The sequence below is a fragment of the Miniopterus schreibersii genome (assembly GCF_964146895.1).
Source record: "Miniopterus schreibersii genome assembly, chromosome: 10".
Taxonomy (NCBI): Eukaryota; Metazoa; Chordata; class Mammalia; order Chiroptera; family Miniopteridae; genus Miniopterus; species Miniopterus schreibersii.
In genome coordinates, this window is record NC_138110.1 from 9,314,190 (window position 1) to 9,330,862 (window position 16,673).

Consider the following 16,673-nt stretch of genomic DNA (forward strand, 5'->3'; position numbering starts at 1 on the left):
CGCAGCCAGAGGGAAGTTCCTCCTCCGCATGAAATCCCCAGGTGGCTTCCCATGGCTGAGAATAAAATCCAAACACCTGGCTGGTGGGCCCTGCCCGCCGCCCCTCCTCTCCCACCTCTCCCCCTCCAGTCACACTGACCTCCTAGCCTCTTCTTTTTCTTTTTTAATTCTCACCTGAGGATATTTTTTCCATTGCCTTTCAGAGAGAGGGAGAGGGAGAGAGAGAGAGAGAGAGAGAGAGAGAGAGAGAGAGAGAAACATCGATGTGAGAGAAACACATCAATTGGTTGCCTCCCTCACTTGCCCCGACTGGGGCCTGGGATCGAGCCTGCAACCAGGGTACATGCCCTTGGCCAGAATCAAACCCAGGACCCTTCAGTCCGCAGGCCAATGCTCTGGCCGCTGAGCAAAACCAGCCAGGGCTCCTTGCCTCTTCTTGAGTACACCAAGCGCATTCCCGCCTCAGGACCTTTGTACTTACTGTTCCCTCTGCCTTCAACTTCCTCCTCCTACTGACGTCCTCTCTGCCTGGCTAACTCCTGCTCCTTCAGCATCTCTGGGAAGGGTTCCCTGAATGTTCCCCACACACCACTCCCCTCACTGGACAGTGAGCTCTCTGAGAACAGGGACTTGCCTACCTGTTTCCTGCCGCACCACTACTGCCTGGAACGGGGCCCCACACGCAGTAGGGGCTTGGTGCATGTGTACTGGATGCAGACAGGACTGAGCCATAGTCGCAGGGGCTCACAGCTGGAGCCACAGACCTTCCACAGACCTGCCCTTTGCCCAGAGAGACCCGGATGGGAAAGCCAGAACTGAGGCCCATCAGGGGCACCCCGCCTCTCCCTCCCCAGACAGTGGGCCCCACCAGCAGAAATCACCCTAGTCTCGGACAAGGCAGACCCTGGTTCAAATCCTGATGCCTGAGCAGAGACCCCAAAAATCCACTCTTTTATTTCCCAAGAGAAATAAAAACTCATCTAAATTACACTTTATATACGGCAGTTTATTGTATGTAAGTTACATCTTGAGAAAACTGTTACACACTCACACACTCACCTACTAAATTGGCTGAAATACAAAATAAAAACCAAAAATAACAAAGTTCTGGCAAGGACACAGTACAACTTGAACTCTTTCAGTCACTGCTGTGGTCCCCACAAAACCTGTACAGGAATGTTCACAACAGCAGTCTTCATAAGAACCCAAAAGTAGAAACAACCCCAATGTCCATCGACTGATGAAATGGATAAACAAAATGTGGCCTATCTGCGTATCGATGGAATATTACTGGAATGCAAGAAGCAAGTCCTGACACACGCTACAACGTGGATAAACCTCAAAAACCTGCTGAGTGAAAGAAGCCAGACACACAAGGACGCGCGGTGATCTGTATGACCCACTTATATGAGTCCATATTTCTATGAAATGTCCAGGACCGGCCAATCGGCAGGGACAGCAAGCAGATCGCTGGCGGGCAGGGGTGAGGGGAAGAGGGAACGGGCCTGGCGCTCATGGGAGCGGGTTTCTTCTTCCGGTGATGAAATGCTCTGGAATTAGATGGTGGGGATGGTTGCACAACCTTGTGCGTATTCTAAAAACCACCGAATTGTACCCTTTAAGTGGATGAATCGTACGGTATGTGAGTTATATCTCAATGAAGCTGTTAACAAAACACCTGGAGCCACCGATGACCTCACAGCTGCGTGTCCTTGGGAAAGTCTCCGTGCTTTCTGCGCTCAGCCTCGGCCTCGCTCACTCATCAGGGTGACCTGCTCACAGCCGGTAAACAGCCTGCGTGGTAAATATTTACACTCTCCATGAGTAACGGTCCCACTGGGGCTGGAGAAAGGGCCACCGAGAGGCACAGAGGCTGAGGCCGAGTTCGACCCATGACAGTGCCCACGGTGGACACTGAATGCCATCCAGACATCATGCCGCTGCCCTCAAGAAAGTGCGTGTGGCCATGATCATCCCCCAGTGTGACCACCTTCATCCTGAGACAGTGCCAGGTCTTGAACATGGTCCTTCAGCATGTGTGTTTCTGTTTAGAAAAACAAACAAACAAAGCAACAGAACACACATGCTCTTTGTAGAAAATTCAGAGAATTCGCACCATCCAGCAACCCCACCATCCAGACAGAACCACCCTTCACCCCCCGGGCACACGTGCCCCTCTCTCTGAGGACAAAGATAGGTACAAATGTAGCTGATGTTTTATGCAAATGGAACCACACAATTTTTTTCAGGCTGCTCTGTTAGCTGCTCTCTTAGCTGCTCCCTTCACCTGTCGCAGGTGTCGGCACCTTTTGAAGTAAGCACGTGAACATCCAAGTTATTCACGAAAATATCGATTGATTGATTGCACACCAAGAGATGCTCACTGTGGGGAAGCAACAATAATCCTGAAGCAGACAAGGTAAAAAGCTATAAAAGGGCCATGTCCTCCCCCTCACCAGCACCTCAACCTACCCCCAGAGACAGTCACCGTGAACAGTGGGGAATGTCTCACCGAGCCTCCTGTTTCCTTCTTTTCTTCCTGGCAACAGATACGCATTAGTACCCACCACTCGTTTGTTCATTCATTTAATCATTCAAGAAATATTTGGAGTGCTTGTCATGTGCCAGACATTTTTATTCCTCTATTCATGTGCTGCACACACGGTACATATTTTGAGGACTGTATTGACATGTTTAACAGCCACAGAGTTCTCAGGATAGGCAGGCACCCCAGTGAACACCTCCAATCCCCTCGTGCTGGGCATGTGGGTTGTTTACGGCTTTCTGCTCTCTGAGAAGTGCTGGGGGATGTGTTTACATGCTTTTTATTTTATTATTGGGTCAAAGGTTGAACATGGTTTACTGATGTGTAAAGTGAGGCCTAGAGAGGGCAGGGACTCATCCAGGGTCACGGAGTGAGGTATTGGTGGCACTCAGACTCACAAAGAAAGGGTCAAGTTTCTTAGGAAAGCCCCTGACCAGCGTCAGGCATTTTCCTGGGGGTAAAATTAGGTTTCCTTGTGCACCTCCCAGAGTAACACATGGGATTCACTTCTCCTTGTTTCAGCCCCCACGAAAGCATTTATTTCAAGCCATAGCACCAGCTAAATAGAATTGGGTTTGGGAGCACCGGCTGCTCTCACCTGAGGCCCGTCCAGCTTGCACCATAGAAGGGTGGTGAACAGAAGACTTCATGGAGAATCTTCCAGCTCCCCTGCGCCCTGGTCACCCAGCACCACTCAAAGCTCCAGGGGACACAGGATACCTACCGGACCCTGGGAGTCAGCAGGCCAGCTCAGGCCCCCGACTCCCATAAAGGTAAGGAGGCACAAAGAGCCAGAAACATTAGGATTGTCTTCTGTGTGACTTCGGTAAAGTTCTCTACCCTTCTGGAGCCTGGGGTCCCCTTTTTGTAAAATGGGCATAATAATAGACAGTGTTTACTGAGGCCTTACTTTGTGCCAGGCCCGAGGCCAAGCAATTTGTAAATATTCACTCATTGAATCTGCACAACAAACCTGGGGAGGAGGGGCTATTCTTCAGCTGAGGAAATGGACACAGAGAGGTTCAGCCAGCTTGCTATAGGTCACACAGCAGGTAGGCAATGGAGGAGAGAAGTAAGAACCAAGCTTATACTCATATTGCCCAGGGTTGTTGTGAAGATTGAATCAGATTAAATCTGTGCAAACCAGGAAGTGAACCCCCATAAAATGTTGACTGTCCTTATAATTGTTATTATCATTATTTGCCCGACTGATGGCCTCGCTGGTCTTTATTTCCCTCAGTTGCTGAAAAATCCAGACAAGCCATCGCCTTTGCCCCCTCCCTCACTCTTCAAATCCATGAGTTTCCAAATTTCCCAAATATCTCTGACTCCACCCTTCCCTCTGTCTCATGGGCCAGCCACCGCCACCGAGAGGGCTGGGACCTCCCTGCTGCTGGCCTTGCTGCCCACACAGCCACCAAGGGATCTTCCCAAAGAACAGATCCGCTCCTTTCCCTCCCCCTGCTCAAACCCTCCCGTGGCTCCCCAGTGCGCTCAGGATAAATCCAAAATTCCCCCTCAGGCCTGCATGGCCCTGGCCCTAATCCCAGCTGACCTCTCCCACCTCAGCTGGCTCTCATCCATCCCCGGGGCCTGCTCACACAGTACCTTCTGAGATCAGGGGTCAGAAGAGCTTTTGCCTTTGGCCCTCTCTCTTCCAGGAACCACAGGGGCAAAATTCAACTCCTCCTCCTCCGAAGGCCCCTCCTCCAGACTGGCTTCCCGACTCCCCCTCAGGGTTTGGCAGGGGAATAATAAGACGCTCCCGGATGCGTTCCAGGCCGTGAGAAAGACTTGCAGCACCCTTGGCTGTAGCCACCTGTGGTGGGTTGAATTGTGTCCTCCCAAAAACATACCTTCAAGTCCCAACTTCCAAAACATGTGAACGTGACCTTATTTGGAAATAGGGTCTCTATACAGGTTACCAAGCTAAGGTGAGGTCAAACTGGGTTAGGGTGGGCCCTAATCCGATCACGGGTGTCCTTAGAAGAAGAAAGAACATCGAGAAATAGGACACAGAAGGCCCTGTGAGGATGGAGCAGAGACTGAAGTGACGCAGCTACAAACCAAGGAACGCAGGGATTACCAGGGGCCTCCGGGAGAAGCTGGAAGAGGCAAGAAAGGGTTCCTCCCTAAAGCCTTTGGAGGGAGCTCAGCCCTGCCAACACTTGATTTCAGACTTCTAGTCTCCAGAACTGGGAGAGAATTAACTTCTGTTGTTCTAAGCCACCCAATTTGGGGCAATTTTTTATGGCAACCCTAGAAACTAATATATGACCCAACTGTGGTCACCCAGAGTGCGTCCAGGCCAAGGGTGGGGACGGAAGTCTTGCCAGGTGGGTGGTCCTGCCCTCATGGAGCTCCTGGTCTGGAAGCCTCTCCTGATCTGCAGGGACCACACAGGATATCCCACCCCACTTGGGCTCCTCCTGGGTCCACCTCCCACCCCATATCGATACACCTTTGACTGCCTACCTGGCTGTGAAGGATGTGTGGGATTTCTAGAAGTCTGTGAGAGGCTCTAGGCAAGCAAGTGTAGTAGTTAGAGACACAGACTTTGTTGTACTTTAGTTTCAAAAGTTTTCATTACAGCCCAGCTGGGCGTGGCTCAGTGGTTGAGCATTGGCCTAGGATCCAGGTGATCGGGGTTCGATTCCCCGTCAGGGCACATGCCCAGGTTGTGGGCTCGATCCCCAGTCGGGGGCGTGCAGGAGGCAGCCAATCAATGACTCATCATTGATGTTTCTATCTCTCCATCCCTCTCCCTTCCTCTCTCTGAAATCAATAAAGTTATATTAAAAAACAAATAAATAAAATAAAAGTTTTCATTACACCCATCCCAAAGGTAGAAAGAACAAAATGACAACAGTAATAAAAGAACTCAGGGTTCAAATCCCAGCTCTGCCACTTACTTGCTGTGTGACCTTGGGCACGTTACTAAACCTGTGTTTTGGTTTCCTCTTTCCGGGGTTGGCTGTGAAGGTTTAACGAGTTAATCTATGTGTGGTGCTCAGTGCTGTGCCTGACACACAGACCGTACTCCCGAAGAGTGGTGAGCACGCTGTATTTCCTGGGGTCACACACACATGCATTCAGCATCCATTCCGCCAAGTTTTACTGAGTGTAGGCCTCCTGTGTTCACGACGTGAGGCTCCAGGGACCCGGCAGTGGATAAAGCAGGCAAGATTTCCACCTGCGTGAAGCTGACACGCAGGTGGGGGAGGCCATCAGCAGAGAAACTGTGAACAGTGAAATATATGGTTTGTTACTGGTGACAAGTGCTATGGAAAAAAACAACAGGGGAGAGCACTGGAATGCACAGGCGGGGAAGCGGGCCCAGCGGCTCTCTGGGGGCCCAGTCTTCTTGGCAGAAGAACTGTAAGTGCAAAGGCCCTGAGGTGGCAGAAAGCTCCCTGTGGCCAGAGGGAATGAGGAGGGGGGGAGGGGAAGAGGCAGCCGAGATGGGGCCAGTTCTGCGGGCACCTGCGGGCCAAGGTGAGGACTTGGGCTTTTCCTAAGAGTGAGATTAGCGCCATGTGTGCATGTAAATATATATGTTTATTTTCTCTAATCTAAAAAGATATTCACAGTATCACACTGGGGACAGTAAAGGCATCAAGATAGTGTGTTTTGATCACACATAGCTTGAACCTCACATATAATCTTTTTATTTTTTAATCCTCACTCAAGGATATTTTTTCCATTGCTTTTCAGAGAGAGTGAAAGGGGGAGAGAGAGAGAAACATCGATGTGAGAGAGACACATGGGTTGGCTGCCTCCTGCACCTACCCCGACTGGGGCAGAGCCCTTGGTCAGAATTGAACCCGGGACCTCGGGCGGAAGCTCTAATCACTGAGCCAAACTAGCCAGGGCCATCTAACCTTTTCATGTTTTTAAATGAAAAAAAATTAATTTCTATAACGTGTGAAATTGACAATTTGAAGGCAAAAAGGAGCAAGGAGGATCCAGATCCCTGCTCACCAGAGTACCCATCCCAGCTCAAGGGACACCCATGAGTAGCTGCCCCGTCACTAATGGGGCCCAGATGTGCCCAGAGGTGGCCCTGGCCCCAGACCTGCCTGCCTGGACCCTTGCATGGTGATTGGCTTTACAGCCAATTTATTTTCTGGACTCGTTTTAAAGAAAAGCCCAGGAGAGGACCTCGTTGCCCCACCAGACCCTGCTGCTCCCCTTCCCGTCTCTCCCAACCCCACAGCTCGGGGCTGCTGCCCGGACAGAGGGAAAAAATACTCCGCCCTACAGTAGAAAGTCAACCAGTAAAAACAGAAGGGGTGATGGAGCTGAGAAATTACCATTTGGCAGCCACCATAGTCATAATGGATTTCAGCAAAAATCACCAATGATCGCTAAAACTCGTGGGTGGAAGTTGGATGAGTGATGGAGATATTCACACGGTCTCAGAACAAGACACAGATTAAGTACAAAGGGGAAAGTGGGGAACTTTACCCAGGCAAAACCTGGCAGGGCCGCCTTAACCAAGACGTTGACGTCAGTGGTAACAGTTCAGACTGACCTCGAGTGCCTCATGGCACCTTGCACTATGACACAACGCCATTTCTGGGATTCTGCCCCAAGGGCACAACCCAAACTTAATCATGAGGAAGCACTGGGAAAGTCCAGTTTGGGGAACACCCTACAAATGGCTGGCCTGAACTCTTCAAAAATGTCAAATTCACGAAAGACCAAGAAAGGAGTTCTCTCAGAATAAAAGGGTAAAGAGACAGGACAAGCAAATGAAACCCGTAATCCTGAGTCTCTCCCCACCCCCACCCGCCAAAGGACTTTGGAGGACATCACTGAGACAGTTGGAAAAACTTAATTGTGATTGTGGATTAGACATAGCATCGCACCAATGCTGCTAAATGTTCTGATTTTGATCATTGAACTATGGTTCTATGAAAGAAATACATGCTTTCAAATGGTTCCAAAGAAAATAATACGTGGATATGTGTCTGAGAAAATGCAAACATGATAAAATTTTAACATACTGAAGAATCTGAATGGAAGATTCCAGTTTATTGTTCTTTTCTTGCAACTTTTCTGCCCGGTTGAAATTATTACAAAATCAAAAGCTTTTTATTTATTTTTATTATTATTATTATTATTTTAATATATCTTTATTGATTTCAGAGAGAGGAAAGGAGAGGGAGAGAGAGAGCTAGAAACATCAATGATGAGAGAGTCAACCCGGGCATGTGCCCTGACCAGGAATCGAACCCCCTTCGCCTGGATCCTAGGTCGATGCTTAACCGCTGAGGCACGCCTGGCTGGGTAAAATCAAAAGCTTTTTAAAAAAATCTAAGAAACTGTCTCCCTGCTCCCTCCCCCTTGTCTCCATCCACCCCATTCCACCTCCTTTGACATCCCCTCCCCAATGCCTTTATTAGATTATCATAAACCCTCCTGGAGTTTCCGTAGGCAAATATGAGGATAAGGTGCTCATTTCCACCCCTCTCCTTCCCACAAAAGGAGCAGGTTCTGCACTTTTTTTTTCACTTAGCAATGTGACTGTTCTGTGTCAAGTGTTCAGTCCTCATTCTTCTTTTTTTATTTTATTTTTTTAATCCTCACCGAAGGATATTTTTTCCATTGATTTTTAGAAAGTAGAAGGGAGGGGGGGGAGAGAGAGAGAGAGAGAGACATCAAGTGAGAGAGACACTTTGATTGGTTGCCTCCTGCACACTCCCCAACTGGTGCCAGAGATCCAACCTGCAACTGAGGTACATGCCCTTGGTCAGGAATCGAACCCTTGACCCTTTGGTCCACAGGCCGACACTCTAGCCACAGAGCAAACCATCCAGGGTAGGTCCTCTTTCTTTTTAAGCCCACCTCCACCTCCACGCCCCCCCCCCCCACCAGGTCCAGCATCCTCTTTTAATGACCCCAAATAGCTCACCTGCTAGCACTCAGGTGTGCCCAGCACAGTAGCTGGCACACCTGCCACAATGCTTCTTAAATCCTACGGTCCCCCAGGGCCTCCACCACTGCGAATCAAGCCAGCGAGGCTCCCAGCCCGGTTCTCCCCTCCCCTGGCCCTCTAATTGCATTCTCCACCAGGGTCCAGGGTATCTGTAGAAGAGGGGAGCAGGCCTCAGCACTCCCCACTGAAGAGCCCCAGTGGCTGCCCTCTGGGCTGCACTGTGATCCCAACCCCACAGGATCTCACAGGCTCACCAGCCCCACCCCGCTGCTCCAGCCCCAGCCCCAGCCCCAGTGCCCCTGGTCTTTCTTGCGTTGGGGGCAGCTCTTCCCAGCCTCAGCACTTGCTGCACCCTCCCCGGCCTGGAACTTGCTCCTTCAGGTTGCCCCTGGAATGTCAGTCCTTCTCTGGGCTCTGACTCTCCAGCTCTGGGCCTTCCTTATCTGAGAGCCCCACCCGTGGCTCTCTAGCACGTGCTCACTTTAATTCCATCTTGGCACCATCGCTGTAGGAGAGCGGCTTGTTTATTTAATCACTTGTTTGTTTTCTGTCTCCCAACTAGAACCTAAATTCCGTGAGTGCAGGGACCGTCCATTTGTCCACGGCTATAACCCCAGGGCCTAGAACAGGACCTGGCACACACAGGGCTCATTAACCCAGAGGGAGACACTATCATCACCCCATTTTATAGAGGCAGAAACTGGGGGTCCAGAAGAGCCTTGCTTCAGGCACCCTGAGAGTCAGGCTCCCAGGATAGACCCAATTTTAAATGCCAGCTGGGGCTTTCCACCCTGCCAGCCCCTTGGAGTGAAGTCATTTATTCATTCTCCATCAATGTCAGCACCTACTGTGGGGTGGATGTACAGGGCAGCCCGGGAACCCGGGACACAGTAGGCCTTCAGCAAATTGGTGCCCAGCCCCGCACCACCCCCCCTCCCGCCCCAACTCTCTAACTTCCCTTCAGGGAGGCCGGCTACAATTTGGTGATTGTTAGAGAACTTTTTTTTCTTTGGGGAGGAAAGCTGCAAGTCATTAAGGGCTGCTCCCGGCCTGCGGGTCACCATTTCCTGTTTAGAAGAAAGAATCATCTCTCCTTTGGAACATGAAGCTCCCCCCACCCCCAGCCTGACTCTGGGGCTCCAGCTCTGGGACGCCTGCACGCCTGCTCAGCTCCCCGCAGGAAACTGGCACCTTCAGCACCTTTTGTGCTCAAAAAGGACACTCATTTTCTCCTGGCCCCAGGAGGGCCCCAGAGGTGAGGTCACCACACAGCCTGCCAGCCAGGAGTGAATTATCCCAGCCCAGGAGGCAAGCTGACTGTCTTCCCCGTCCTGTCCTGGAGCAGGAAGCTGAATGACCCCTACCCTTTGGCCTGGCTTCTCACCCTCCTGGCTCCAGCCAGACAATTTCCTTGCATCAAAGGCCATTTGGTACCCAGCAGCCAGAAAGAGGTGTGGGTCCAACAGGGAGGCCAGAGCAGGGCCCAGAGCCCCTGGAAACAGGAAGGACATCCTCTGTCCCCTTCTTGCTCGTGGCATTCCACCCCGTCAGCTGCGAGAGACAGCCAAGCCCTCTACCAAAGTCCTGCAGTGCTGGGCAAAGCCCCCAGCCTGTCTGGTTGATAAGACCCAGGGAACCAGCTTCGCAGCCTGTGGGCCTGGTCAGCTTCAAAATGGTCAACAAGAGAATCAGCGCCACATGTACAGAGTGCAGGAACCTGCACACACCCCCTACTGTCCACCCGGCCGCAGGTGTTTCCCAACCTCCACATCACACAGGACACAGCTCAGAGGAAAACCCATTTGCACAAACAAGGCCCCTGACTGTCAAACCCAGGAGTCCAAAGTCACATGATGTTTAAAAGGACATGATTTAAGGCTGTGTCAGGAATATGTGAGCTCCATGAATCCTTGTCCCTTTCCCCTCCCTACAGGCCCTTTGAAATACCCACTCCTCTAGAAAACCAAGACTTTCTTATATATAAATTAACCGCTTTATTGAATATCAATAAACTGTACATATAACTATACAAAATGTTTCCTTAGTACAAAATGTTGCTTGCAATATAAATACCAGTGTACCTTTAAAAAATGTAAACATCTTCCTCCTGGGCCCACCTGTCAGGTCCCTGAAAATAGTTCTGGGAGACATATTGGTTGGGCCCAAAGCACCCTATTTGGGCCCCCGACAAGTGACGGCAATTACTCACATTCCCTTTTGAGACGCTGTTAAATTGCCCGTGAAACAGGTGCCACCATGACAAACAGGAGGCTGAAATAGCTGCCCGGGCCTGGGGCATCCTGGGGTCCAGACATGTCCTTGTGTCAGTGACGCCCCCGTAGGCCCGTGGGTGCCCCTGGGGGTGGATTATTGCAAGTTACTCACACCTCCTGGAGAGGTGGCCTGAGGGTTTCTGGGGTGGGGAGGAGTGGGGTCCCCTGAGTGGGGTGGGAGCCTCCTATATCCAGTCTGTTGGCTTTTGTCCTGTAGCTCAAAGCAGCTGTATCCAAACAGTTTTGGATACACAAGCCCACACAGAAAGGCCAACTCCAGAAGGCTCGCTCTGAAGCAGTGGCTGCCAGAAGGGGACACCCTCTCATCAGCCGTCCGCAGAGCCAACTGAGGCCCCCAAAGCAGACACACTGGAAAATGGTCCTCAGCGTCCTCTGGGCCTAAGACAGCCAAAAGGGGAGCTCAGAAGGGAATTCCATGGCGGTGAGAAGGATGTAGGGGTCCTTCCTTCCGGAGCTGGGGTAGGCTGCTGCAGGGGGAGGGTCTGGAGAGGCTGAAGGAGACTTGGGGGTCAGCGGGGGCCCCCTGAGCAGCCTGACTCTTGGTGTTTGTGGAGCAGGGACATGCGAGAGAAGGTACGGGAGCATGTCTTGCACTGGTACTTCTTGACATCTGAGTGGGTCTGGAGGTGGGCCCGCAGGTTGGAGCGATCTGCAAAAGCACGGCTGCAGTGGGAGCAGGAGAAGGGCTTCTCCCCTGGGGAGAGAAAGCAGGAGGCAGTCAGGAGACTGCTAAGTCGCTTGGACAACAGCTGACATTTATTGAAATCCCTGCCCACCCACCCCTAGCCTTTAGAGTCCTGTTCATCCCCAACACTGAAGGAGTCCCATGACCCAGAAAAACCAGGCCACATCCAGTGTCCAAAGGCCTGGTTTTGATTGGGAGCTCTGCTGCTTCCCACCCTGTGACCCTGAGCAAGTCATCTGGCTTCTCTGAGCCTCCATTTGCTCATCTGGAAAATGCACTGTTCACCCCCCACTCATAAGGGTTGGTAACTGAAAGAATGTAGAATAAAGTACTCAGCCCCACAGTGCCAGCAGGAAGTGCTCAACAAACAATGATGGCAGCTGCCTTTACTGAACACTTACTTTGTGCCAGGGACAGTGAGAAGCGTTTTACACTTCACATTTAATCCTACCCTTGCCTCAGTTTAGAGATGGTGAAACTGAGGCACAGAGAAGTTAAGTAGCATATGCAGGGTCAGCCAGCAGGAACCAAGCAGCCTGACTCAAGACCTTGATTTTTACCACTACACAGACTGCCTCTGGGGTAAGAAGGCTGTGGTCAGTGCTCCTGATTATCACTCCTGAATTTGCTTCATTTGGGGACAAAGCATTAAAAGTCAGCCAGCCTTAAATGCCTCGGGGATCTCCCATCCCAGCAAGTCTGGCCACTGCTCTGGGTCAAACTGAAGCTGATCACATTCAGGGTAATATCAAGTCTCCTTGTCTGCCCCCCAACCAGCCCGAGTCCCATGAGGGCAACGGCCTCCCCTGACTCCATTCCAAGCCTCCTGCCAGGGCGTGGGACCCCCAAGAGGCTACAGAAACCTTTTACCTAGGACTTATTTAAAACTCCTCCCACCTGTCAGCCTCATGCCATCTGTCTGGACAGGACTGTTTTTGGAAGTCTTATACAAAGAGTGCTTGTACAAAGAGTAAGTTTTTAAGGGCTCAGAGGAGCTTGGTCGGTCAATCACCATCAGATAACCCTTGTTATAATTCCTCCCCCAACCAAGAGGATATGTTATGACAATGTTATGTTTTGTTTCTTCTTAGGGGTGCAGCATTTCCCAAATAAAAAGTCAGAATAGTAACTCATTAAACTAATACTTATCAAGTTCCTACTATGTGCTGGGCACTATTTTATAACACTGAATATTCTTCTCCAAAAAATGCAATTTTCTCTCCCACTGATCAGCCCCTAGGCCATGGCCCACTGGTTAAATCCCAGTGCTAGAATTCAAGAACAGCAGGGAATGAATGAATTACATCAGCCTACTGGGTGCCTGGGGCATTGTGCTGGGCACTGGGAAGGAGGGGTCCAGAAGTCACATGCCTGAGGCTGACTGTGGAACCATCCATTCAAAGGCTCAGTCTCCTGAGACAGAGAGGGGGCTACCTAGCCAGAGAACTGGGAAAGGAATGTAATTTGCTCTGCCATTATTGAGCACCCTCTGCATACCAGGCCTAAAGGGTTTGATGATCACATTCTACGAGGTCTAAGTGAAGTTCTTCCTCATTCACACACTCCCTGTGAACAAAGGGTTTGCTGTAAGCAGATCTGGTAAATGGGATGGAGTTCTGTATTCCCCAGGGCACAGAAAGCCAGTTCCCTCTTACCACATTGGGGGGGTGAAGGAGCCCTGGCTCTAGCCTCATAAGCTGTGACTTGAGAAAGTAACTTCCTTCTCTGTCCCTCAGTTTCCTCACCTGTAAGGTGGGGATTATGGCACCTCCCCTCCTAAGGCTGTTGATGGAGTTACTGTGTTAACACAGGTGAAGGAAGCCCTGAGCACTGACTCCCACACAGCAAGTGCTCAGTGAACACCGCCTTCATGTTATGTCTGATTAGACGTAAGCCTGAACAAAGGGGGGAAGGAGGCCTTGTAGGATGTGATGGGGTGGAGGTTTGTGTGCAAGCGGGAGGCACAGGCCTCCACCCCTCACTGATCCCCCACCCCCAGACGCCTTTATGGTGCTCCTGGCGAGTGTGAAATCGGCACCAGGCAGGCAGGGACAAAGGCCGCTGAGGGGAGCACTGTACATGCGATACTCCCCGGATTAAAGGGGCCTGACACGCTGTGGGCCAGCAGCTGCAGCCCAGAACAGGTGCTGGGCACCGCTGCCCTATGCACCTGCTCCACCCGCCGGACCCCACCCACTAGGGCCACCATTAAGGCACACAATGGGTGTCAATGAGGATGGTGATGGTGAATTTCAACAAGCTTTTTGTGTCCGAGCCATGCCTTTACATTAAAATAATGTCTCATAAGAGCAGAGAGGAGGGCCAAGGCAGCACCCTAGGGTTCCAGCTCCCCTCAAATAGAGCCCTATCAGCTGGGCAGGCACCCAGGACAGAGGCCAGGCAGTTGGACTTTTACATGTTAAAATCAGGGCCATTTGTGCACAAAGTAAAGAGAAATGGGTAGCTATAGTCTGCAAACTGGGGAGGATGCCAGGGCCACTTTGTAGGAGTATTAATGACACCAATAATGCCTGCAAAATGCATCGCTCACAAACCACCTCACTAACCCTCATGGCTCAGAGGTCAGCCCCTGGGCCAGGAAATGCCAGAACTGAGTCTCCAACCGGATAGCTTGACCCCAAAGCTGATAATATGACCCTTGAACCTTCTCCCTCCAGAGTCACTCTCCAAAGAGCAGCCCCAAACATGGTAGCCTCCATCATTCAAGTTCTAAAAAGTGGCTACCTTTCTAGAAAGTTAAAGAATAGAAAAGGCTCCATTTCACAATTTTCTACACATTTAGTATTATGTTTTTGAAATACCGAGACATAATTGTGTTTTCTGCCAGCAAAGGTGTTCCCAGGCATGATAGGATTGAGTTTATCTACTCCAAGGTGAGGGTGGGGAGAGCAGACCTGAGAATCATCAAGATAATAACTTACTATAAAGTGATTAAGGAACCACTGAATCTTGATAGCCACTTTGTAAAACACTATCATAACCCACCCTATATTATTCAATTCTAATCCTGGGGTTCAGAGAGGTTAAATCACCTACTTAAGGTCACACAGCATGGAAGCAGAACAAATACCAATTACCATTTTTGTGCATGTTGATGGTGTACCAAACACATCCCAGGTGCTTTTTGTATTCTTTCTTTCATTTACACCACAGAAAATCCCCCAAGGTATCTTATGTTCAATTGACAGATGAGGAAACTGAGACCCAAAGTGAAACATCAGCCCAAGGTTTGAGAAAGTTCTCAAAGCAGCATTCAGAGCCAGGTGGGGGGCCTCTAACAACATCCTGTCTGGCTGAGGTGGGGGTGGGGGTGGGCTGGGGGAGGGGGGAGCAGGGAGGGCCCCTTCACACCTGGCTCCAACAGCAAGGTGTTGGTTGCACCTTTCCCATATCCAGCGCCAACCCATTTGGCTGAGAAACTGAGATCGCAAAGGTACTTGTAAAGTTATCCACTTAGCCTTTCTGCTTAGCTGATGAATGAATGAATTTTTCTGCCAAACATTTCAGAGAGCTAGGCCCCTGAACTCTTGAGCTAGAAGTCATGTCTCAGTTTCTACAATCTGAGATTGACAGTAAACCCAGTCTCACGAGAGCGGGTAAAGAAGGCAGTGGTGGGGACAGTGAGAAGGGCAACCAGCCTGCAGGGGGCACTCACCGGTGTGGGTCCGGACGTGGCCCTGGAGCAGCCAGGGCCTGGAGAAGGCCTTCCCGCAGGTGCCACAGACGCAGGGCAGTGTGTGGCTTCGGATGTGCATCTTGAGGGCACCCAGGCTGACGTATTCCTTGTTGCAGTATTTGCAGTTGAAGGCCTTGCGAGACTGGGGGTCCTTAGCCCCTGAGAGCCCAGACAGCTGCTTGGGCATCGGGCCCAGGCCTGGGAAGGCGGCATAACCCTCGGCCTCCAGGGAGGAGGCTGAAGTGGAAGAGAAGGAGGAAGGCGCTGGCGAGGGGGGGCTGGGGGGCTGGGAGCCTTTCCCACTGTCCTCGTCTGACAGGGAGGTCAGCTCAACGACCTTAGGGATCTCCTGGGGTAGAAGGGAGGCCCAGCCAATGGGCTGGGCTTGGGGTGCCAGGAGAGAGTCCCAGATGAGCGTGGGCAGGGAAGCCGTGGGGTTGAGGACCTCAGGAGGTGGGATGGCCGCCAGCAGGTGGGCCTGGTCGTAGGGCTGCTGGAAGGTGAACTCTGAGGAGAGACGGAGATAAAGGCAGGGTCAGGAATGAGAGCGTTGGGTCAGTCAACAAACAGCCTGATACGGGGCTGGGGCAGGGTGAGGCTGACGCTCAACACTTATTAGATAAATCAAAGACTGGGAGAATCTCCGGGCCTGCCCTCCCAGAGCCCCTTCCTCACCCAGGTCCTAGTTCTCCTACATCCGCCTCCAGATCTTAAGGAAGGGTCCCCCCTTCCCAGCCCCAATTCATGGGGGTAATTCCTCCAGAACTCCCCAAGTCCCCAGCCTAATAAGGTAAGACCCCAGTCCCCAATCACCCCAGCTCGGAGGCACCGCCGTGTCCCACTCTCCTTCCTCACACACACCTCTCCTCCCACCCATCCCTACCCCCACCCCCCAATCCTCCGGACTCCCCACTCTTCCCAACCAGTGTCTCACCCCAAGAAGTGACCCCGCTCTCATCTTTCACTCCCGGGCTTCACCCGTTTCCCAGCAGCTCAGAACTGCTCTCAAACCAAGACCATCGCCCTCCAAAAGCCCTCCCCCCAACCGCCCGGGTCCACCTGCCGCGGGCGCCTCAGACCCCTCCTCACACGTCCCCGCGCGGAACCCTCAGACTCGCCTTTGGCTCCTCGACCTTATCCCCATGTCCACTCCCCTGAAATACCCCCCGACCCTCCGCCCCAGGTCTCCGTCCGCTCACCTGGGGAAGAGTCATGAAGCTCGCTGTAGTTGGGCCTCCGGCGGGCGCAGGCAGACTTCCTGACGAGGAAAGAGCGCGGCATGGTGGCCGAAGCAAGCCGGGGTCGCCGACCGGAGCTGGCGTCGCAGGGACCCTCTCCAGCGAGGCCGTGCCGCTGCGCTGTGAACAGAGTCGAACCGCCAACTCCTTTAAGTACGCCAGACATGCGGGGCGTGGCCAGCGTGGCCCTGCCCCCTTTGTCACCCCCGCGCCAATCGGGGAGCGCCTTTGCCGGAGGCCACGCCCCAAGCAGGTGCGCGAGGGGCTGGCGGG

At 51.9% G+C, this 16,673-nt stretch overlaps 1 protein-coding gene across 2 annotated transcripts; it reads right to left on the reverse strand.

Moving 5' to 3' along the window:
- Positions 1-994: 994 nt before the first annotated feature.
- SNAI1 (snail family transcriptional repressor 1) lies at positions 995-16,518 on the reverse strand. Of its 2 annotated transcripts, none has more exons than XM_081150209.1 (3): positions 16,362-16,514; positions 15,142-15,669; positions 995-2,044 (listed from the first exon to the last, which is right to left on the reverse strand). In XM_081150209.1, exons 1-3 carry the CDS (start codon positions 16,441-16,443, stop codon positions 1,971-1,973), a joined length of 684 nt encoding a protein of 227 aa, XP_081006335.1. In that variant the 5' UTR covers positions 16,444-16,514; the 3' UTR covers positions 995-1,970. The 2 variants fall into 2 exon arrangements, with proteins under 2 accessions (XP_081006335.1, XP_081006334.1); XM_081150208.1 differs by lacking the exon at positions 995-2,044 and adding an exon at positions 10,462-11,474 and having other exon boundaries at positions 16,362-16,518.
- Between the last annotated feature and the right edge of the window lie 155 nt (positions 16,519-16,673).